Consider the following 22766-nt stretch of genomic DNA (forward strand, 5'->3'; position numbering starts at 1 on the left):
TGGAGCCTTTTGTCATTAAGAAGGGGAGGGGGACAAATTAACAGTCCCTTGTTCCCCCCCTCTCCAGTAATTCAAGGGCCTGGCTTGTGAGCATTCCATTGTGAGGAAGAGAGTGAGGGCAAAGTGGAGGTGACAGTGATGGGCAAGGCCAGGGGTGGATGAAAGGGAAGAATCCATAGGACCTCATGACTATGCTGTGTTGGAGAGGATGCATTCCAGTGGATGGTGGCCATGGTGCTGAGCTGATGGTGCCACCACATTTAAATGGAGTGTCAGAGGAAAGGCTCATTTGTCTTGGAAAAATGAAGGGTTTGGGGTGTTCTGGAGATTTTGGCAAAAAAGGACAATAGGTAGTAGGGTGGGGAGATGGAGGTAAGAGATGTTGAAGCCGGATCACTTCACTATGAGCAGGAAAGTGTGAGTCTGAGTGTTGATAGACATGATATTTGAGTTGAGAAGGGAAAGAGTGCTCATAAAGGGACACGAAGGAAAACCAGAGCATTAGGACATGGCAGCGCCACCAAAGTCCCAGCAGGAAGCGAGGACCCAGAGCCCACCTGTTAGGGTAGGTCCAGAGCTCAGGTTCAGGGACATGGAGGGTGTGAGAGGGGGGAAGGGTACCAAATGCAGCAGACCAGAGCAGTTTGGAGATAGGTCTTACCCGCATGCCTTCAAATCGAGACAGAGCCCGCAGGGGCCTCAGGGCACGGAGGGTCCGAAGGGCTTTGATGGATGCCACATCAGAATACTGCAGGATTTTCGCTATAAGGCTTGTCAGGGAGATCTGAGTGCAGGCAGAGAGCAAAAGCATTCCAGAAGTCACTGGTAGAAGGAGACAGGAAATCCCTCCTATGCCCTACCCTGTCCAAGCCATCATCCTGGCTTCCATCTTATTTTGAACTCCAGTGAAAGCTCTAGAGAGAGTTCAGTCTCTTTCCCTTATTAAAGATTTCATTCATCACTTCTCTGAACCCTTGGGAAGGAAAAACTCAGTCTTCCACATCACCATGCTGTGGTGTGTAGGTGGTCAATGTAATATATTAGCCTTCCTTTTCCCCTCCAGAGGCACCAGCCAGACTTCAACAGCCTTGAAACTCTGGCTTTCAGAGACTTGGAGAGATGATTTCCTTCGTAGGGGTTATGCTGAAAGTCTATTTTGAAGAACGCAAAGTGAGTCTCAATTGTATTAGCTCAGGAAAGTGGAGGGTAAAGAGTCCTGGTCTCTGTGGGGTCTAGTTCCCTCTCAACTCCTGATTTTTTTTGTGTGTGTGGTTTTGGATCAGTACTTTGCTAATCCAGGTCATATTTTTCCCTGTATAAAATGAGGGCATCAAAGGAAGAGTGAATGGCATGGGTCCATGAAATCCAGCTTTGACAGATGGCTGCGATATAATAACTGGGTTGTGATTCCCTGTTGGTCTTCTTTTAAAGTGTTGGACCAAGGACTGTGAAGGATACAAATTGACATGGACAAATGGTCACACCTTCCAGGAACTTTGAAGGTGCCAGGGTGTTACCACACACATGGGCTTGGCTTGCTGGAGACTGTGACCCAATCCTGGAAGGTCCCAACTGCACCATGACTGGTGGGCTGAATTCACGCTTAGCCTATCCTGGCAGCTAGGTGGGGAGGTACACCAGACCTTCAGAAAGAAAAGGGTCTACATTTGGGTGCTAGAGACTCAAACAATGTCTATTCTCTGAATGGGTGGCTTATTCCACCAAGACAAAGAACTGGAATGGAAAAAAAACCCCTTTCTTCATCCATGCAGGACTCCAGACACCAGCAGGTGGCACCCAGATGTCTGGCTGACAGAAAGTGGGGAGGTTTGGGGCCAGTTTCATGCTGGACCCCATTCAGTCTTTTGCTCAGCCTCCTGGAAAGGCTGCCTCATGTGCAAAATCTATAGTTGGAGCAATCAGGGTCTGGGGTCTCTCCATCAAAGCCCTCCACCCAAGCCCAGCTCCACTCCCTCTGCTCGGACTACTAGCCTCCCAACTGGTCTCTAGTACTGCATCCATTCTCCAATGCAAATTTGATTATAATCATGTGTGTCTCTTACTCCCAGACTTCACTGGTGCTTTATCACCCTCAGGTTAAGTTCCAGATTCCTTAGCCTGTGTTATGTAGCTGCAGACTGCCTTTTCAGCCATGTTTCACTCATATATTCTACCCAAATAAAATTGTTCCTTAAATATACCTGTGTCTGTACTTTTGCTCAGGGTCATCTTTTAATTAAAATTGCCCCCCCAGTTCTCTTTGCACCTCAATGCTCCTGCTCATTTTAAGCCCCACATTTAATGTCATTTCTTATATGAAGCCTTCCCAACTACCTCACCCCCAGAGGTTCATGTCTCTGTGTCCCTAAGACACTAATTATTTTCAGCAGTGCTCACCACATCCCCCCTTATAATAGGTTTATTTCTCATTGTGTGTCTTATCTGCTGAAAGATTATAGCACAAACTCCTGGAGACAGTGAGTTTTTATTTCTTGGCTTCTGCCTCTTCCAGAGCATTTCATAAGACAATCCTATATTCAGTAGTCATAAATAAACATTTGATAAATTTAAGAAAAGATAGAAGAATGTTGGGATGGATGAGAGAAAGGAGAGAAGAGAAGGAAGGTGGATGGAAGGATGTTTGAATAGAATAATGTATTAAAAGGACACAAAGATGGATAGGACAGGCAGTTGAAAGGAAGGATAAAAGAAAGAAGAAGGATAAAATATGGAAGTATAGCATAGTGGATAGATGGAATGGATGAAAGGGAGAAGAATGGATGGCTGGGTAAAATGATTGATGGATGAATGGAAAGAGAGTTGGATAGAATAAATGAATGGAAGAGATTTGAGAATGGATGGAAAGTTGATTGGTTAGGTGGAGGAGTGGAAGGAAAAAGGATGAATGGGCAGATGGGTGGAAAGAAGGAAGGATGGGGGCATCTGGGTGGCTCAGTCAGTTATGGGCCTGCCTTCACCTCAGGTTATCCTGGGGTCCTGGGATGGAACCACATGTTGGGCTCGCTGCTCAGTGGGGAGTCTGCTTCTCCTTCTCCCTCTGTCTCTTCCCCCTCTTGAGCATGCACTCTCTCTCTCAGATAAATAAATAAAATCTTTTAAGAAAGAAAGAAGGATAGATGGATGGTTAAAGGAAAAATTGGAAGACGGAAGAATGAACGGCTAGGAGGATGCTTGGATCAAAGTTGCATGAATGAGTGAATAGAAGGTTAGATGATTGAGTAGTCAGAAAGGTGAACCAAAAGCTAGAAAGATAGAAGGATTAAGGACCAGTTGATAGATAGATGAAAGGAAGGTTAGGATGAATGGATAGGCAGAAGAGAAGAGAGAAAGAAGAATGAGAATGGATGGAAGGAAGGAGAGGACTGACAGGATAGATGGAAGAAGTAAAGATGAATGGATGTTTAGAAGAAAGGAAAAAGGAAGGGTGAATGGCTGGGTAGATGGAAGGAGGGATATGTGGAAGTAAGGATGGATGATCAGAAGGAAGAATTAGGAGGAGGATGGATGGAATGAGAGGGTGAGCATTTAAGGTGATCAGGACTTAAATGAGTGAGATGTATGTAGGTAAGAGCGACTGTGCCCCTAACAGGGGTGTGAAGCCAGAATAAAACACTTTTCCTTCATTTATGAATGATTATTTTATATGCACAAAGCTATCACCTGTGACTCAGATTTCAAGCCTCACAGCTAATCCTTGTGGTACAGTGTCCCAATGCTGCCAGCACTTTGGTATCAGGAAAGAAGAGAATTGAGTACACAGACCTGCTGTGGGGGACCTGCCAACACAGGAGGCTGGACAGAATGTTCTGTACTGGACCCCGTCCAGCTTCAGGAGGTGAGCATTGAATACAGACATATTTCCTGACACCTCTGATGTGCAGACATTGGTCCTGGTGGCTGTTGGAGTGTGGGAGTCAGAGACAAACACAGCATGAACCTCCCCCTGCCTGTGGGGACCCTCAGCTGTGCCACAGTGAGCAAAACACTCAGGCAGCCATCCTGCAAAGCCAAGAGGGCAAAGACCTGGACAGAGATAGAAGATGGTCATGGGTAGGAGGAGGGAGAGACATCTCCTGGCTTTTGGGGGCTAGGAAGGCTCTTAGGAGGTTTCATTGAGGTTGGTCTCCTCACAGTGGTGAGGAATCACAGGTCTAGCACGTGGGAGGCACTTGGTCAATCTCCTCTTGCAGTGGTAAGTGGCCCCAGGTTAGTGTGAGTCTGAACACATGTACTTCAACTCAGCATCTCTCCAAAGGGGCCCTCTGTCCCTTTTAGTGCCACTGGGGAGAAGCTGGTGGGGCAAGCTCACTGATTCTCAATCTGGCTGCACACATATTGGAAAATGCCTAGGAGCTTTTATAAGATACTGATGCCTGGGCTCCACTTAGGACCGGAGAGATCTGAATCTCCGGGAGTAGCAGTGTTGGTTCATTGTATTTTTAAGAGTTCCCCAGGTGATTCTAAAGTATAGCCAGGGCTGAGGACCACTGAATCAGCAGGTGGGAAGAGTCTCCGGGCTGTGCAGTCCTTGGCTCCCCTCAGTCCAGAAGCCCTGTCAAGGGATGCAAGGTCATAAGACCCTTGAGAGCCTCACATGTCATCTTGCTTTGGATATAAAATACAGAAGGCAGTCAGTGGTCTTTCTGGACGGAGGCCTAGGAACCAAGGACTCACTTGAGCATCACCACTGTGCCAGAATCGTGTACTGTCTGATCTTACCATTCACCAGTGTGCAGGCTATTCTCAGAGACCTTGCTAAGTGCTCAAGACTTTGGAGGGGCCCATGAGGCAAGGCCCCAGATTCCTTGGTGCTAGCTGCAGCCATCCATCAGAGGTGAGGACCCCAAACCCCACGTGTGCCAATGAGCCACTCACGTTCACAATGAGGAAGTCCAGCCAGCACCAGGCATTGGTGAAGTAATTTTTGAAGCCATAGGCCACCCATTTGAGAAGCATCTCGAATACAAAGATAAATGTAAACACCCTGTCAGTATATTCCAGCAAGGCCTTCACTGTGGGCTTCTGGTCAAGGTGATGGTCTTCAAAGGCCTGGAAGGAAGAAAGGGAGCAGAATTGTCATCTGCCTGGACCCACAGCCCTGGTGCCCAGTGATAAGGAAGGACCCCACCAGCCCTGCCCTCAACCCCTGGGAGGACTTTGGGAACCAGCTTGCCTGTATCATTTTGTTTTCTCTGCTTAGGGTATGTGTGTGGGGTGGGGCTCAGAGGGATAGTGGAAGAGGCACTGTGACATACAAACCAGGACCCCCTAGAGCCAATGGGGCCTAAAGCCTGGCTCACTCTTTACAGGGGAGCTGAAAGCAAGGGAGAAAGGAAACCTCAAATTGGGGCTTGGAAGTGAACCAAAGGGATCCTAACAGCGACTTCGTTTAAAAATAAAAGCATCAAAAGATGTTCACAGGCAGTTCCCAAAAAATGAAAGTAAGAATTGCCCATGAACCTCTGAAAAAGAATATTCTATCTCACTGGTAATTAAGGAAATTCAAACAAAAAGACGATACCATTTTTCTCTCATGAGATCGGTGAAGATAGAAAAGAACGAAGGCAAGGCCAGCGTTGCTGTGGCTGTGGGGAGGTCACTCCTCTCATACCTGACTAGGGGCTCAAAACCAGTCCAGTCTTTTGGGAGACCAATTTGGCAAGAGGACTCAAAGATTTCAGGAACCCAGCAATTCCACCTTCACGAATTTAGCCTAAGGACCCTGGATGTTCTAGTGCCCCCCCAGATGCCCTTGGACCTCCCTGAGCTGAGGGGAACTGCCTCCACCTGCAGAAATGCCTAAGAGGCTTGCCCAAGAATCCCTGCTTTGGATTCTGCTTCTAATCGGACCCAAGACAGGAAAGAAGCCAATGTCCTCAAAGGAGTCGACACAGGCTATTCAATGCTTATTAGAAGGAAACACCGGCATTATTTACGTAAATGGTGGTGCATTCTGTAATGGAACGCACTGCAGCCACTAAGTCAGATAGTAGGAGTATATTTACTGTGAGAATTTACTGAGGAATTACAGAATGCATAAATGTGGTTTCAGTTTTGTAATATTTATGTATTATATGCATAAGAAAGATGGGAAGGAAGTATACTAAAATGTTTTCAAAGTGAGATTCTCTTTGAGTGATAGGAAAATGTATGATATTTTTTCTTTGCATCTTCCCATAATTTCCAAGGGTTTTTTTTTTTTTTTTGCACTTTACTTTGTCAGATGAAAACTCATGTTATTTTTTTTTTTTAAGTACTCAAAGTAAAAGCATAAGGAAGACTAAATTTGGTGCCAGCCTGTTCAGTCCCTTGGGGAAGGAGATGGGGAGGTGAGGGCCCAGCAGCTGGTGCAGGATCTGCCCTCCCTGCTGGGAGGGAGGGGAGCAGCTGGGGTGAGTGGAGTAGGGGAACAGAAAGAAAGGAAGGAGCAGGGGAGCATGGAGAAGAGAAATGAGGAAGGAGGCCCATGGGGAAAGACAGGAGAGGAGGAGGTAATGAGGGAAGCACCTTGTCAACAGCAGATGGGACTATTGTCCTCATCAAGGAGGACAGGAAAGAGGGGAGGGGAGGGAGAAATCAGCACCCAGCCCCCTCTTGCCCGACGATGTGGTTGGAACACCAGAGCTGTACAGAGCCGGCTAGGGCCGGGGACAATCGCTGCCCTGTGCCCAGCAGTGGGCCCCTTTGGATGCTGCCACCCCTCCCCCACCCTTGTGGTGACAGAGCAGCCCTGTTCCCAGAGACACTCTTCGCCCTTGGCCCTAGTGCCATAGCCCGCCTGGCCACCCCCCACCCCAGATCATGTGGGCCATACACTGAGCAGTTTGGGCACCCTTCCTGGGAAATCTGGTGTTTAACTAGGTGGCCAGATATCCAGTAGATTGTTTTTAGGGAGTAAATGACACATTAAGAGCAAAACAAGTGAAAACACTTGGAACCATGAGTCAGAAGTGAGGGTTTCTCGTCTTCCCTTTAACTAATTAGCTGGGACCCCAGGCAGTCCCCTTCATGTCTTTGGGCTGTGCCTCCTTCATTCCATAAGAGGCAGACAACTGGGGATGATGAGTCCCTTCCTGTGTCTACAGCTGCCTTGGTCCACTGGGAAGATTAGGGAAGATTGTGCAGGGAGCATAAGCCATGGCGCAACCAGAAGCATCCTTCCTTGTCCTACAAAGCTGACCATTCAGCAAGGGGCTAAGGAAGTGGCTCCTAAGTCAGAATTTCTATGCCTGTAAGGTCTTGTTATTTAAAGTGTGGTCTTTGGAGCTTGTTGGAAATGCCAATTCTCAGGCCCCACCCCAGATTTGATTCAGAATCTGCCTTTTAACAAGCTCCCCAGGTAATTACATTTTGAGAAGTGCTGATATAATGATTTGCTGTGAGCTTTGAATGAGTAATAGCATTTGCAAGTGGCTTGATAAGACAGAAGGATGGCAATCTTTGCACTGGGTCTTCAGAGAAGGCCAGTGTTTGGGAGGCCAGGGGGTAGAAAGCCTGGGGCTTTGGGATCAAATGAGGGCAGAGGTAGGTTTTGCTGCTGACAAGCTGGGTAAACGTGGACAACTGCCTCAGGCCATTTGAGTGTCAGTTTCCCCAGCTATGAAGTGGGAGGCATGCCCTCACTGCTTGAAATACTTGCAGCCAGGTGGGGACACGGGGACTGCAAGAACCTACCCTCCCCTGCTGCTAAGAAGAACCCAGTGTGCTGGCCTGTAGATCTCCTGCTGGCCAATCGGCTGGGGGCTTTCAGGCTAGGACTCAGGGGAGTTCATTGCTCCAGCTCCAGGGCATTGGGATTGTGGGAGACCCAATCTGGAGGGCTTTGGGGCAGGGACCCTGCCTCCCCTTACCAGAGACCCACTGCTGAGCAGGATCATGAAGATGATGAAGCTCTCAAACCAGCTGTGCTCCACGATGCGGTAGCAGGCCTTGCGCACCTGCCAGGCCATGGCCCACGGAAACTTGCTGGCATCCACTTTACAGCAGGGACAGTGGCGAAGACAGCCTGTGGGAGAGAGGTGACTGATGGTGAGGGATGTCCCCCTGGGGAGGGAGGAGCATTTTTGCTCTAGCCCTGTTGGGAAAGCACTCTGCTGGGAAACCCACTTGCCACCCCATAGGAAAGGAAATCCCTGGAATACGAGAGAAGCTGCACCCCTTTCAGGTAGCCTTTCGATCCTGCCCTTCGGGTGTTCTTCCCTACCATTGGTCTCACCCACTCTCAACTCCTCCCCAGTTATCATCCTTCTTGGAGAGGATACAGGTGACCCCTGTCCTATGCCCACCCATTTCTGGAAGCTTGACAAGCTGTGGGGCCTGGGCCTAGTGCTGTCTGAGGGGCTATGCTCTGAGTCTTTGATCACTTGAGAGGCCACCGCATGGCTGGGATGGGGCCTGGGTCCAGTCCAGCCCTGGGTTGTGTGGAACTGGAAACTCAAGGAAGTGTTGTTGCTTTTTAATGTATAGATTTTTCAGTATTAAAGCCACAATGACTCTCATAGTGTGAACTCTATGTATATCCCCTTATTGCAGGCAGATCTAGTGAGAACACAATGTGCCTCTCTATTCTAAACATGGAGGGAAAACAGACTAAGATGTATTTTCTGCCTTTAGGACAAGATGAGGTGCATTCAGGGTGCTATGGCTGTGGACATCTGTTCTGCCTTTCAGAGCTACACCAAAGACTGAGGGACACAGATATGGCCCTCCTCTGCATCCTTTATGTCCCCAAACAAGAGTGTTTACTTTTATCCCGTTCAGCCTCAAGAGACCTGGTTTTTAAGTCCGAGGTGTTTTCGAGGGTGAGGAGGAAGGTCCAGCACTGGTGGCCGCGTCTGACATGGCCCCACTAGGCTGCTGGGAACATGGTGTTTGTGTCTGATGCTGGCCCCTCCAGCTTAGGGAGGAGGCAGCGAGGGACCCTGTGTGTCTGTCTCCCGTGGACCCCAGGCCAGGGCCCTGGACACACAGGTGCCGGGATGAGAGCTTGTTGAGTGGGATTCTGGCCCGAATGAAGGTCAGCATGGGGAGGCCTTTGGTCGCCGCTTTACCTTCTGTGAAGCAGTCATCTGGTTCTTCAAGGTCATCTGCCAGCTCAGGGATCTTCCTCAGGATCTCCTCGGGATCCAGGCAGTCCACTGTGCTGCCTTCTGAGGAGCTTGTCTCATCCCCTCCCTGCAGAGCAGAAGCCCAGGGCAGTGAACTCAGCTCTCTGAGGGCCCCAGTGAGTCTGCACACGGTCTGTACAGGTCTGCCCGGCCAAGGGCTCCGAGATGCAGGGAGAGCCCGTTGGGGCCAGACCACCCCCCACCCCCCTGCAGTGATCCTTGTGTGTTTGGTGCCTTGCCAGCTGAGGCCCAGAACAGTGATGTTCTCTATGGAGCCCCAGAGGTTTAGCTGTGTGAGGCTTTAAACCTCCAGGCCCCTGATGGAGTGCTGGCGAGGGCCCGAGACACCGTAATTACCCCCATAAAGACTTGTGGCAGTCACTGGGCCTGAATATTTAATCACGGAGCAATGCTGCAGGAGCCCTGCTGCCCTCCTGGCAGCTCCAGCCCTGTAATGTCTCCAGATGAATTCAATTAGGAGTTGAAGCTGCTCTCATATTAGTAAACCTGATAGCTCGGCTAATGGACCCAAATGGTGGGGTGGGTCCCCATCTGTCACTGTCAGGCCCTTCTCTGCCTGGCCAGCGTCGTGGACAAAAATATACAAAACCAAACCAAAACCAAACCAGTACCCAGCAGCTGCGTACTGAAAACACAGAGTAGAGACAACTAGCCAGGGGAATCCTGAGAATGCTCTGAAGGAAACACGATGTCCATGTGTAGAAGGTGGCAATCCTCGCCCAGCAGGAATCAAGTGGTTTCTGTTCACGCTGGGGTCCCCTAACCCCTTCTAAGCCCACCCTCTCCTTTCACCCTGCTGTGGTCATCCCTTCCCAGGGGCACATGGCCAGTGGCTGACATTCCTCAAGCTGAAGGGCGTGATAATTTGGGACATGAATGATGTCTTCCTTATCTTTGCCCGGCCTGGTGCCTGTCACGGCGTCAGCTCTCAGAGGCTAGGTGTCAAATTCAATTCCTGACTTTAATGCCGTGGTATTAATGACACTAAATCTTTCTCGATGCCTCTTCCCTGTAGCTTGTTTTCTTCAAAGATTTGTAATGAAACCACCACGTTTCCTTTTACCTCTTGTGAGACACTCCTAAACCCCAATTTTGCTTCCTGTCCAGTCTGTATAAGGCTATCAGTACACTACTCATTAGACTGCCTCTCCAGAGCACCAGAATGTTTTTGGCTGGAAAAAAGGATGTGGACAAAAGAGAGTGGGGTTGGGGGGAGTCACAGGGAAGACTTCCTCACCCCCGAGCGACTCTGACTTTCATCTGCTGGCTCAGAAATATACTTTCTCTGCACATTGTCTTTTGTTCCCTTGTTCCTTGGCTGTCATATTATGGGCACTTATTCCATCTCAGGCAAGAACAGAACACTTGACAAGCAGCATCTCATTTAAGCTTCAAAAGAATCCTACCAGGTAGGCATTACCATTCAGTTTCAGAGACGAAGACAAGGAGACTCAGAGAGGTGGAGGATCTCATCCTCATAACCCCTTACCCCCCAACTTGTGGAACCACCTTCTTTCCACAGAAATTGTGCTGACCAGCCCAGAGGTTAGGACGGACCTTAACACTACTCATGATGAGATGTGAGGTTGTGTGGTTGACTGCATTCTGAAACATCACTTCCCAAGCAGCCCCATCCTCCAGCCCCTACCATCACACCAGTCAGTGTCTGGCAGGCTGTTCAACCTCTCCTGGAAGCTCACATACCTACCTCTGCAGGGGCCTGGGCAGCAGCATTGTCTTTCCACTTCTCACCCGCGTGGGAAGCCAGGGCCTGAGAGGACATTCCAGAGCCTGGGCTCCTGGGTGCCAGGTGGCCCTCACACCTCCCGACTTGCTGCAGCTGCTCCTGCTAGTGAGAAAGGGTCCCATCTGGGCACCTGTGCCCACCCTCAGCTGACTGCTTCTCAGTTTGAAGACATCTTGCCCCTCATAGTCTGCCAGAGCTAAGGACCTAATCTTTGCAACATACGTACATGCATGCATACACACACGCTTGTGGGAAGTGAGCCTGGAGTCTCTATAACCAGATCTGTTTAACTCTTGGCTCCATTCCTTACAAGCTATGTGGCTTTAGGTAAATAAATTCAACCTGATCTCCATTTTTCCCACCTGCAAAATTGAGAAGGCAAGATCTACTTTATTCAGTGATTTTGATGACTAAATATATGAATGCTTGTAAGACACTTGGCATGAAGTGCTTGGCTCAATAAATGTTAGCCATGACCATTATTACTTGTCCAGAGGTCAGAGCGGTAGCAAACTTGGCCATCTGAAGTCCCCCAAGAACCCCAAAGTAACTGAAAATGCCTCTGAGTGGAGACAGTCATCACAAAGTTCATGTCCTTTATTCTGGGGATGGTGATGCCCTGCCTTCGGCTATCACCCATACAAAGGCATGTAAAATATGGCAGCTGATAATAGCAGCTGCTGGGACACAAGAGAAGTGACAGCTGCAGGGGGAGAAGGCTGTGGTAGAGCTACAGACTCAAAGCACAGCTGTCTGAAGTCACTTAGTGGCCTGGCCAGCAGCCCTGCCTGTCTCCAGACCCCCCGGGGACCCCTGCCTTCCCATACTGTGCAGAAGTGCATGCCCTGAGGCACCAAGAAGAGATCAATGAGGGTTGATATATCAGCTTAAGGTAGTAGGGAACTGTGCGAAGTATTTAAAAATATGTATATTACCAAAAGGCTTAAATGTGCTTTAAATTCTTTGGTGCCAAAAAGAACAAGTGTCATTTCCCTGTGACATCCTTTGTTAGGAAAAGCTGGATAAATGAGTCACCTAATGAGCAGGACTCCCTAGGCTTTTGAGGAAGATCAGATAAATCTCGTTCTTGGAAAACATCTGTTCTTAGAGGAGTCTTGTTAGTTCTTAGAGGAGTCTCGTTAGCATCTTAGGCACAGAGCCCGAGTTGGGTGAAGTAAGCGGGGCAGTTGTGTGAAAGACAATCCCAAGAATGTCAAAATGGCCTGGGACTAAGGTGCTGCCCCTGCTCTCTGCTTGCCTGGGAATTCTGACCTTTTTTTCCAGGCCCTACTCAAATGCCACCTCCCCCAGAAAGCTTGGCATGGTATTTGCTTCCTGACATCAAGTGCTCCTGTGCTTGGCTTGCCCGGGGCTCATCAAGGTTCTGCCAGTCCTGATGTTGGAAAACCTCCTTATTCTAATTTCCCTTCTGCCCCTGTCACTCCAGCCCTGAGGCTGTCCCGTGGGAGGACTCTCACCTGCCCTTGAGGGATCACTTCCTGCTGGGAGCTCCGAGCATCCTCTTCACCATCCTCCTCCAGGTCATCGAGGTCAGATTCGCCTTCAGCAATGGGCACACAGACCCATATGTTAGGATTGGTGATGAAGTCGTTGTGGTCGTCCCTGGGGCCTCTGGACACTGGAAGACCTCCAGGGCTCCCCACAGCTGCATGAGCAGCAATGTGGTTCTCAGCTTTGGAGCTGGAGAGTGGGAGCTTCACCACCAGCTGGGGTTCTGTCTTGGGCCAGGGCAGCAGACAAGGCCTGGTGAAGAAGCTGCAAATGGCCTTCCTGGTACGATGGCCAAAAGCCTGGATCCGTGCCAGGGCAACCTGCAGGTTGTTCACCTCCCCATCTTCATCTGGAGCTGCAAGGTTGTCAGCGCTGAAGGAGTTCAGCAGCAGGGCAATGAATAGGTTGAGCACCTGGAGAGAAGGAGTGGAAGCAAAGATGGCTCGACCAATGAACTGACTCCCTCCATAGTCTGCCAGGTTGGCAGATGGAGGGCAGGACCGCCACACCTGGGCCTCTCCCTGCCCACCCAATGTGCTTTCCCTCTTGGGGGAATGGACATTTTGAGAGCCACTGAGGAGAGTCTTGGGGATGTCCCAAGTGACCTGCCTCATGTGGACAAGGTTTGGAAACACATTTTCTGCCATAGAGAAGGATCACCCTGCCGAACCAAGGACATTCAGGGATAATGGAGAGGAACATATATGGGTCTGCCCTGGGACCATTGTCATCTGCCAAAGCCCTGGGTTCTTTTCCTCACTCTGGGATCCTGGGCAACCTCCTTTCTGTTTCCAACTTCATATTCTTCCCCCATGAGCAGGGAGTGGGGACTCCCTCCCTTCTGGAATGGTTGTGAAGAGGAAACTACCTTAGGGCTGTAAAAGTGCTCAGAAAGGGAAACTTCCTGCCTGAGGGTTAGGAGCCCCTGTAGCTCTGCAGGCATGCTGAGCTCAGCCTGGAAAAAAGGATCTTCTGTCAACCCCCTAACTCAGGAATGGGGGCGGGGAAGGCATCTCTGGCTCCATGACCTGGGTTGGAAAGACTGAGAAGTCTGAATTTGTTATTTCATCTCTCCTGGTTTAGCTTTCTTGTGTCTGTAAAACTCTTACAGGAAAAGAATCCAAGTTGGTTGACTTTCAGGGCAGTCAGAAAAGGGCTTCTGAGGGTCCATATGTCCCCCTACAGTAACCAGCTGGTACAGCAAGGGTGCCCAGAACCACAGTGGGTGGGGGTAAGCTGAGGGCAAGAGGCCAGCTAGGATAGAGAAGGGGTGCTGGGCCAATTGGGGCTCCCCCAAATGTGGGAGTGGATCTTGTTATTGACATTGTGGCATTGGATGTTGTCCATGACCCAGCTTCTCTCTTTCATCTTGTCCCATCGTGCCCACCCTCCTGCTCATAGCTAGGACCTGTGTCACTTAGAGAAATCAGTCTGCTCTCATGCCCTTAGAGAAAAATATCTTTTGAGACCCCCTAGAGTGGGAAAGGAAATTTTTCTTCAACAACTAACAGCTAACATTTACTGAGTTCCTGCTGTGGCCTAGGCAATTTGCATATGTCATCTCCTGTAATTTAATATCCTGGGTAAGCCTATGAGCAAGCATTATTTTCTTGATTTTAAGGAAATTAAAGCTGGAGGAGATTGTCTCTTGTGCTAGGTCTTCCAGCCTTACTAGTGGTAGAGCTGGGATTCTAAACAGGTCTTTCTACCCCTCTGCTATGTGCTCATGCCAGCAAGTCAAGTAACCTCCCAAGGGAGAGTTCTTAGAACATGCCCCACATGACTTTGCAAAGTTTGAAGACTTATAGTCCAGGAGGCATGATGGGGGCATAAAAATGTGCAACTTCAAAGCTTTTTAGAATAACCCAGAAGTTTCCTCAATGGCCCCCAAGACAGTGCCCTCAGGGGGGCTCAGCACTTACCACCAGGTTCCCTAGCACCATCACTGTCAAGAAAAGGATGAGGCATATGGATTTCTGGCCAACTTCCATGCAGGCCCACATGTTCTCGATCCACTCTCCACACAGGATCCGGAAGACGATGAGGAAGGAGTGGAAGAAGTCATGCATGTGCCATCGCGGCCATTCTTCATTGGGTGCAGAGATATTATGCCGGTTGTCCCGGTAATTATCCCCAAGTAGCTGCTTGCCCACCAGAGCGAAGACAAAGACAATGATGGCCAGGATGATGGTGAGGTTCCCCAGTGCCCCCACCGAGTTCCCGATGATCTTGATGAGTGTATTTAAGGTTGGCCAGGACTTGGCCAGCTTGAAGACCCGCAGCTGCAGAGAAACAGAGACTGTCAGGTCCTGGCTGCAGTTCTCATCACCTTTCATCTCCAGTCTTGACCCGAAACCAAGGGTCATGGAGGAGCACAAGGCAGCTCATTTCATTAAGATGGGGGTGCTCCCAGGAAGCTGCTTTTTGAGACCTTTCTGTCATCAGTTACTCAAAGATATGACCAGCCTTCAATGGGTCCTCATGTACCAACATGCTTCAGCAACTGTGGCAGTCAGGAGTTTTATAGTGGGGTGGTGGTCTTGCCTTATGTATTCTATTTTGTAGCCACAGACTTCCTGAATGTTGGCCTATTCTATGGGGGTATGATGGAACTCACAAATAAATGAAAATGACCCGCTTTTGACCAGAAGTAAGCTTAGCCTTCTGCAGGGAGATCAGGACCCACCGTATTTGAGAGGTATTGGTGAATCATATCTTAGGGCATTTCTCATCTTGGGGCCATGGACAGCTTCTGCTGCCACCACCAGCTCTGAAATGGCAAGTATATGATTTCATGGACCCAGCATTCACATGTTTGTTTAGTTGGCTAACCAAACTACTCACGTCATTGAATGTCACCCACGCATATGCCTGGCTCTGTGTGAACCTGTAGGGTGTACAGAGAGAGATGTGTGGGCTCCTGCCCTCATGGAACTAATGGCTTAGTTATGAAGAATAGGCAAAGATCCAAAGAGCCTTCATTATAAACCCGAATGTGCTAAGTCCCACAAGGGAGCATAAACACTATGCATATAAATGTGTAGACAGTTAAAAAAATACATTTGTGTGGTTCTTTAATTTATTAGAAAGAAATATCTGGGTTCTGCTGTCATGGGTATTTATGGAGAACCTAGCAGGAGTGTAGCTCTGGCCTAGAGGTTAAGATGCAATGCTGAACAGAACAGAGCAACAGTAGGTTTAGAAGTCACACAGCAGTAAGCCCTAAGGGAGGTTTAATCCTCTTATACAGGAAGTTCCATTCCCACTTCTCTTTGTGATGGTGGGGGAAGGGGCATGCAATGGTCTATGTTCACTTTAGACCCAACCTGGAAGTTATTCTCCTCATACTGGTAGCAGAGCCTAAAACACCAGTTTTGTAGACTAAACATAGAGGCAGCACATAAGCCCAAACAAACACTGAGCATTGGAAACTACATGGAGCCGTTTTGCGGAGGGTATTGGGATAATGCCAAGTTTCCTTAGCAACATCATTGCTACAGGTTTCCACTCTCACAGTAAACTCTGGACAAGTACAAAGGCAGAGATTGGAGTAGGGCCCTTGTGGGGCATGACTGGGGACAGTGAGGGACACAAGGGCATGCTTACTGGCCATAAGCAAAGGACTGGGCATTGACTCTTGCCTTAATCGAATCAAAGTTTCCACTGGTTCCTTAGTTAGTTGGGGTGGGGGTGGAGAGTTTAGAAATTAATATTAGAGTCCTGTTAGGTAGCAATTTGTTGTCCATAATTAAGCTTAGGTTAAACTGCAAGCAAGTTGTGTGTAATTGTCATTAGAGGGCATGAATCGAATGGTCCTCTATGAATTCTTTTATTGTCTTTACAGAAGACAAGAGAACAAGATCCCTTTACTTGCTGTTCTAGAGATATCTGGGATTGGGGGCCCCTAGTGTTAGCTATCAGTCAACACACAGTTACAGAGTGCCTGCCGAGAGCTGTCTGGCTCTTGTTGGTGCCTAGAGTGAGTGGTCCAGGAGGGCAGCCCCACATGCATCCATGATTCCTGAGAATCTCACCTCCACCCCCGTGCAATTGCTTTCTCTACACTTTGCCCAGCTTAGCATTACATCAAAATGACTTTCTTTTTTTTTTTTTTTTAAGATTTTATTTATTTATTTGAGAGAGAGTGAGTGAGAGAGAGAGAGAGAGAGAGCGCACAAGCTGGGGAGAGAGGCAGAGGGAGAGGGAGAAGCAGACTCCCTGCTGAGCAGGGAGCCCAATTCGGGGCTGGAATCCAGGACCTTGGGATCATGACCTGAGCCAAAGGCAGGTGCTTAATCGACTGAGTCACCCAGGTGCACCTCAAAAAGAATTTCTTTATAATATCACATAAGATTTATAAATTGTTGCTTTTAAATGCTGCTGAATATTGCTTCACATTTAATTAACCATTTCTCTAGTTAATCTCATAATACAAAAACTTCTATTTAGAGGGGAAAAGACTGGAAGGAAATAAACCAAGTTGGTAACATGGACATATTTGTATGGAAATATATCCAAATATCTCGAATCTTAGAGTTAAACTTTCTTTATATTTGCAACTTACTTTAATTAAGATGCTTTACTTTTAGAATAGAATGAAAAGTAAGTCTAAAGGTAAGTCGTTCCTCTCCTGGGGAGGTCACCACTTGGTGATGAAGTGGGCCTTATGACAAATTATCAATAGACAGGGTAATATGGTAGACTATACTGGATCCCCCTTGGGTTTTCCTTTCCATCAAAAAGTTATTAAAAATGCTGGATAGGGGTGCCTAGGTTGCTCAGTTAACTGTCTGCTTTTGGCTCAGGTCATGTTCCCAGGGTCCTGGAATTGAGCCCCGCATTAGGCTCCCTGCTCAGCAGGGAGTCTGCTTCTCTCCCTCCTTTTGCCCCTCCCCCTCTGCTTATGCTCTGTCTTTGGCTTTCTCTCTATCAAATAAATACATAAAGTCTTTAAAAATGCTGGATAATAAAATCTAAGGTGCATTGATGATCTATCAATAAAGTAAGTAAATTCTTTATCCAAAAATTAAATAAATATGGGAATTCAGATATATAAACAGATTGTTGAAGCTAGCATTTTCTCTGAAGACATTTGCTAAACCAAGTGAATCTAGCATAGGTTTTAATGGTCTCATGAAGCATGGAGAGCAGGAAACTTATCCCAGGGCCTGTCTAAGGTAAAAGGTCTAACAGGAATTTCTCCCTCCTTTAAGACTAGATCCCAAAGAGCTCTAACTTCCATGTAAAGACAAACCAGAAATAAACCCAGGAGAATGCCAGGAAAATTAAATGTCTGGTCCAGGTAGAGGGTGGGAAACTGACACTGAGAATTTGGACCCCAAAGTGGTGCTCACACAGGATTTTGGCTAGAATTCACACTACTAAGTTATTTCAACCTGATAATTTAATTTAGAGCAAACCTGCAAAGTGCCTTGCCGAAGTGAATGCAAATACTTTCTGAAGAAACCAGCCTACATCCCAGGCCTCAAAGCACCCCCACCCAAAGGTGTCTATGAATTGCAGTAAAACAAACAAATACATAATAATGAGGCATCACGAGGGATTGAGATCCAGGATGTGTATGTGGAAACTACCATTCAATTTCCTTAGGTAATAAAATTATTAGCCAGAGATAACAGTATAATTAGATATAATATGCTTAAAGAAATAAAACACAAACTGGAAGATATGTGAAGAGAATAAGAAACTATAAATAATAATAAGTTTTGAAAAATAACTAAATAGAATTTCTAGAAATGAAAAATATAACACAACATTAAAAAACTCTATGGAGGAGTTTCACATGAGATGTGATACAGTTTAGGAAAGAATTAATGAATTGAAGATATATCAGAAGAAATTATCCAGGAGGTAGCCAGAAAGACATAGATGGAAAATATCAAAAAGGCATAAGAACACAGAGAATAGAGTGGGAGAGTTTAATACACATCTAATAAATTCCAAGAGAAGAAAAAGAGTGGTGTGGAGGCTAGATTTGCCCATAGAATGTCTAGGGACTTTCTGGAACTGAAGAAAATCACAAATCTGTAGATTCAAGAAATCAAAGAATTTTAAACATTATAAATGAAAAAATAAATAAACCCATACCTAGACACATGCTAATGAGATTACAGAACAGCAAAGACAAAGAGAAGATTTTAAAAGCATCCAGAGAGAAAGGAACAACAGTTAAATTGAAAGCTGATTGCTCATGAGCAACAATAGAGGCTAGAACACTGTGGAATAAATAATATCTTCAATGAACTGAGATAAAATAACTATCATCTATCAACTTCCTTTACATTCATTAGAAGTTGTTCTTAAAGACAAAGGCAAACTAAATGGCAAATTTCAGATAAATGAAACTGAGAGAGGTTCCTGCCAGAAGACACCCACTTAAAGAAATTGTAAAAAATCTACTCAGGCAGAGGAAAAGTATCACATGCAAGAATGTAAAAAAAGCAAGGATGTGCTAAGCATGAGGGTGAATCTAAATAAGCATTGAGTGGATACAACAATTAAGTCTCATGGGGCATGGCAGAGACTGACTATATGGTCACCATTCTCTTCTGCTCCTCTCAGACACAAAGGAAGACTGTTTTCCACCTTTAATTGCAAATAGTTGAGGTCATGTTATTGGATTCTGGCTAATGGAGTGCAGATGGAGACAGAAGTAGTGTATGCTAATTTCAGGCATAGCCATAAAACACCAATGCACTTTCTCATCCCCTCCCATGGCCACTGTAGAGGTCACCCATTGAAGATGGTGACATCATATCATCCTGAATCCCTGAGTCACTCCATGGAGCAGACACTCCAGGAGAACTTTCCAACCAGCACTGAATATGTTGTGAAACAGAAACCTCTATTATGTCAACTCACAGATGTAGAGATTGTCACAGTAACTAGTTGTACTTATCTTGAGTAATGTAGAAACTGGTACATTGAAAAGAGCTGTTGCCATTCCAAGACATCAAATGTGTGGCACTGGCTTAGTGGTCATGTTGTGGACAACAAGAAAACTGATGGAAGAAGGCTCAGAAAGTGCTGATCTGTGTGGCAATGGCAGAACCATTGCCTGGATAATTCTGAGGCAGATCATGAGCCTCACGGGCCAGTAGCCCTAGGGGAAGGGTTTATAAAACAGAACCTTAGTATTGTGGGTCAGATGTAGATGGTTACATCTGTCAAGCTGTGACAACAAAGAGATGAGCTTGGAGAATATTTGGCCGATTAATAAGAAATAAAAGGAAATAGAATCCAGAAATTTAGAGCCTTGAAGTTTTAGGAAAGTATACTGTTTTAGATCCCAATCAGTTAAGCAATAGGATTAAGTCTTTAAGTATTGAAGACCAGGTAATTTTTTAATTGAAATGAAGCAAATCTTAGCAAAGATTCTCTAAATGCCCTAGCCACCATTTGAGAGCCACCAGTTTAAAGAGAAAGGCATGGGGATAAGAAAGCAAAGAAAAAAAGAGGAATTGAGAACTTTGTCACAGACCACAGAAAGGTCTGAAGCCACCTAAGTTTTGAAGGAATTGCATTGCAAAAGAAACCATGAGCCCTGATTGAAAAAGCCTTTGACTGTTTAAAGCTGAAGACAAGCCTTGGCCATGTTTCCACAAGCAGGAGGCAAGCTTTGAAGATTATACAGACCTTCCTTGGATGTGGCAATGTCACTACTTGAAAGAGTCCCACCTGGAGCTGACTGGCTTGCACCAGAAGATGGCATGAGTGAGAAATAAACCTTGATTGGGTTAAGCTATGGAGTTTTGGGGATTATTTGTACAACAGCTAGAATTATTTATCATCGATTAAGTCACATAGCTTTTTTAAAACAAGATAAAATTAAAATACTTAACATAATAGTAAGTTGGGAATTATTTATGATTGATTAGATCATATAGCTTTTTAAAAGCAAGATAAAATTAAAATGCTTAGCACAGTAGTAAGTTGGGAAGGGATAACTGGAGTGAAAAGTGGTCTTGGAAAGTAAAGGTCTTAGCTAACTTTTAACTTTAATTAAATAATTCCTAAGGTAACCACTCAAAGAATAAAAACAGAGAGGTTTGCAAACCAATAAAGGAGAAAAATGGAACAGGAAAAATAAACAGTCCAAAATAAACCAGGAATTGAGGAAGAGAGGGGGAGCCTGGGTAACTCAGTTGGTTAAGCATCTGCCTTCAGCTCATTTCATGATTCCAGGGTCTTGGGAGCAAGCCCAGCAGGGAGCCTGCTTCTCCCTCTCCGTCTCCCCCACCACCACTGCTCATGCTCTCTCTAAATAATAAATAAATAAATAAATAAATAAATAAATAAATAAATAAATAAAATCTTAAAAAAATAATTGAAGAAGAGAGTACAAAAATACTAGGACAGATGAAGCAAATAGAACCCCAAAATATGATAGACACAAATCCAAACATATCAGTATTCACAATAAAGTAAGTGGGCTAAATGTTTTGGTTAAAAGACAAAGATTGGATTGTCAGAAGTAAATAAGAATCCAAAATCTGACTGTATGCTATTTACAAGACTCATACAAAAATCCTAAAGGTATACAAAGGTCACAAGAAAAAGGATGGGTAAAGATACATCATGCAAATTCTATATCAAAAGAAAACAGGGTTATTTAATTAATAGGAGGCAGATGAGATTTTTTTAAGGCAAAAAGCAGTTTTAGGGAGAAAGAAGGTCAACTCTTACTGATAAAAGTTTCACTTTACAGGGAAGATATAACAACTTAAAATATGTATGCATTTAATAACACAGCCTCAAGATAGAACCATAAGGAGAAACAGACCATGCCATAATCATAGTGGGAGATATTTTTATACACTACCATCTCAGTAATTGCTAGAACAGGCAGACAAAAATAATCAGGGATTTAGAATATTTGGACCACACAATGAACTTTCTTTACCCGATGGATATATGCAGAGTATTGTACTCTACAACTGCAGAAGACACCTTTTCAAGTGAATAAGGAACATTTTCAACATGCTGGGCCAAAAGAACATTACAATAAATTTCAAAACATTAAACATGCAGTGTATGTTCTCTGACTATAATACAATTAAGATAGAACTCGATGGCATAAAGATAACCAGAAATTAAAAACCATGCTTCTAATTAACCTTTGAGTCAAAGAAGAAATCAAATTTGAAATTACAAAATATTTAGACCCAAACAACAAGGAAAATTCTACATATTAAAGCAATTCTTAGAAGGAAAAGAAGTCTTCCATGAATATATTGGAAAGGAAAATAGGTTGAAAATTCCATCTTAAGAAGTTAGAAAAGCGTAAAATATGTAGGACGGAGGATATAATTAAGCAAAGATGCAGGATTGCTTCAAAGAGAAAACATCAATGAAGGAGAGGAGACCAATGAGCTGAAAGTTGGTTCTTTGAAAAGACTAATTAAATTGAGGACCTTTGGCAAGGCTAATAAGAACAAACGAGAGAAGGGGCGCCTGGGTGGCTCAGTTGGTTGAGCGACTGCCTTCGGCTCAGGTCATGGTCCCGGGGTCCTGGGATCGAGTCCCGCATCAGGCTCCCTGCTCTGCGGGGAGCCTGCTTCTCCCTCTCCCACTCCCCCTGCTTGTGTTCCCTCTCTCGCTGTGTCTCTCTCTGTCAAACAAATAAATAAAATCTTAAAAAAAAAAAAAGAACAAACGAGAGAAAACACAAATCAGCATTTTTAAAGAAAGAAAAGGGTAACATAAGTGCAGGTGATATAGACCCTTAAAATATAATGGCATAGCATACACGACTTTATGCCAAAAAACTTAAAAATTTAAATAAGGGAAATTTTTAGAAAAATACAACTTACCAAAACCAATTTGAGAAACAGAAAACCTGACTAGTTCCACAGCCAGTAAGAAAATTAAGTCAGTCATGAAAAATCTTGACCTCAAATAGCCTCATTGGTGAATTCTACTAACCCTATAAGGAATAAGTAATTCCAATCTTACCCAAAGACTGGATGTAGAGGAAGAGGACTACTTCTCACCTCTTTTTATGGAAATTAGCACAACCTTGATACCAGATGCAAACACCTGGCAAGTGCAACGTAGGAAGGAAAATTACAAGCCAAATATTACTCATCAATACAGATGAAAAAAATTTAAGCAAATTATAAGCAAACTGAATCTTCCATTGTATAAAAAAATGTATCTTAATCAAGTTGGGTTCATCTGAGGAAGGCAAAGTTGATTTAACAGTAGAAAATCAATTAATATAATTCACCACTTCAATGCATTAAAGGACAAAAATCATTTGATTATCTTAATACATGCAGAACAATTGTCTGATAAAATTAAACATCCATTCATGATAAATATTCTTAACAAAAGAG

The 22766-nt window shown here is 45.5% G+C and overlaps 1 protein-coding gene across 3 annotated transcripts in view; it reads right to left on the bottom strand.

Annotated features, from left to right (window-relative positions):
- Positions 1-22766, bottom strand: part of SCN10A (sodium voltage-gated channel alpha subunit 10) — a 91228-nt gene that overhangs the window by 14525 nt on the left and 53937 nt on the right. For 2 of the 3 annotated variants that reach the window (XM_034992269.1, XM_034992254.1), the window contains 7 exons: positions 14331-14690; positions 12375-12821; positions 10858-10998; positions 9072-9195; positions 7872-8026; positions 4897-5070; positions 662-784 (listed from right to left, as the gene is read on the bottom strand). In XM_034992269.1, the coding sequence (XP_034848160.1) occupies positions 662-784; positions 4897-5070; positions 7872-8026; positions 9072-9195; positions 10858-10998; positions 12375-12821; positions 14331-14690 (1524 nt within the window). The remainder of the gene's footprint in view (positions 1-661; positions 785-4896; positions 5071-7871; positions 8027-9071; positions 9196-10857; positions 10999-12374; positions 12822-14330; positions 14691-22766) is intronic. The other variant, XM_034992261.1, reaches the window with a different exon arrangement.

Source organism: Mirounga leonina, unplaced genomic scaffold (genome assembly GCF_011800145.1).
Source record: "Mirounga leonina isolate KUSES-001 unplaced genomic scaffold, KU_Mleo_1.0 Mir_115, whole genome shotgun sequence".
Lineage (NCBI taxonomy): Eukaryota > Metazoa > Chordata > Mammalia > Carnivora > Phocidae > Mirounga > Mirounga leonina.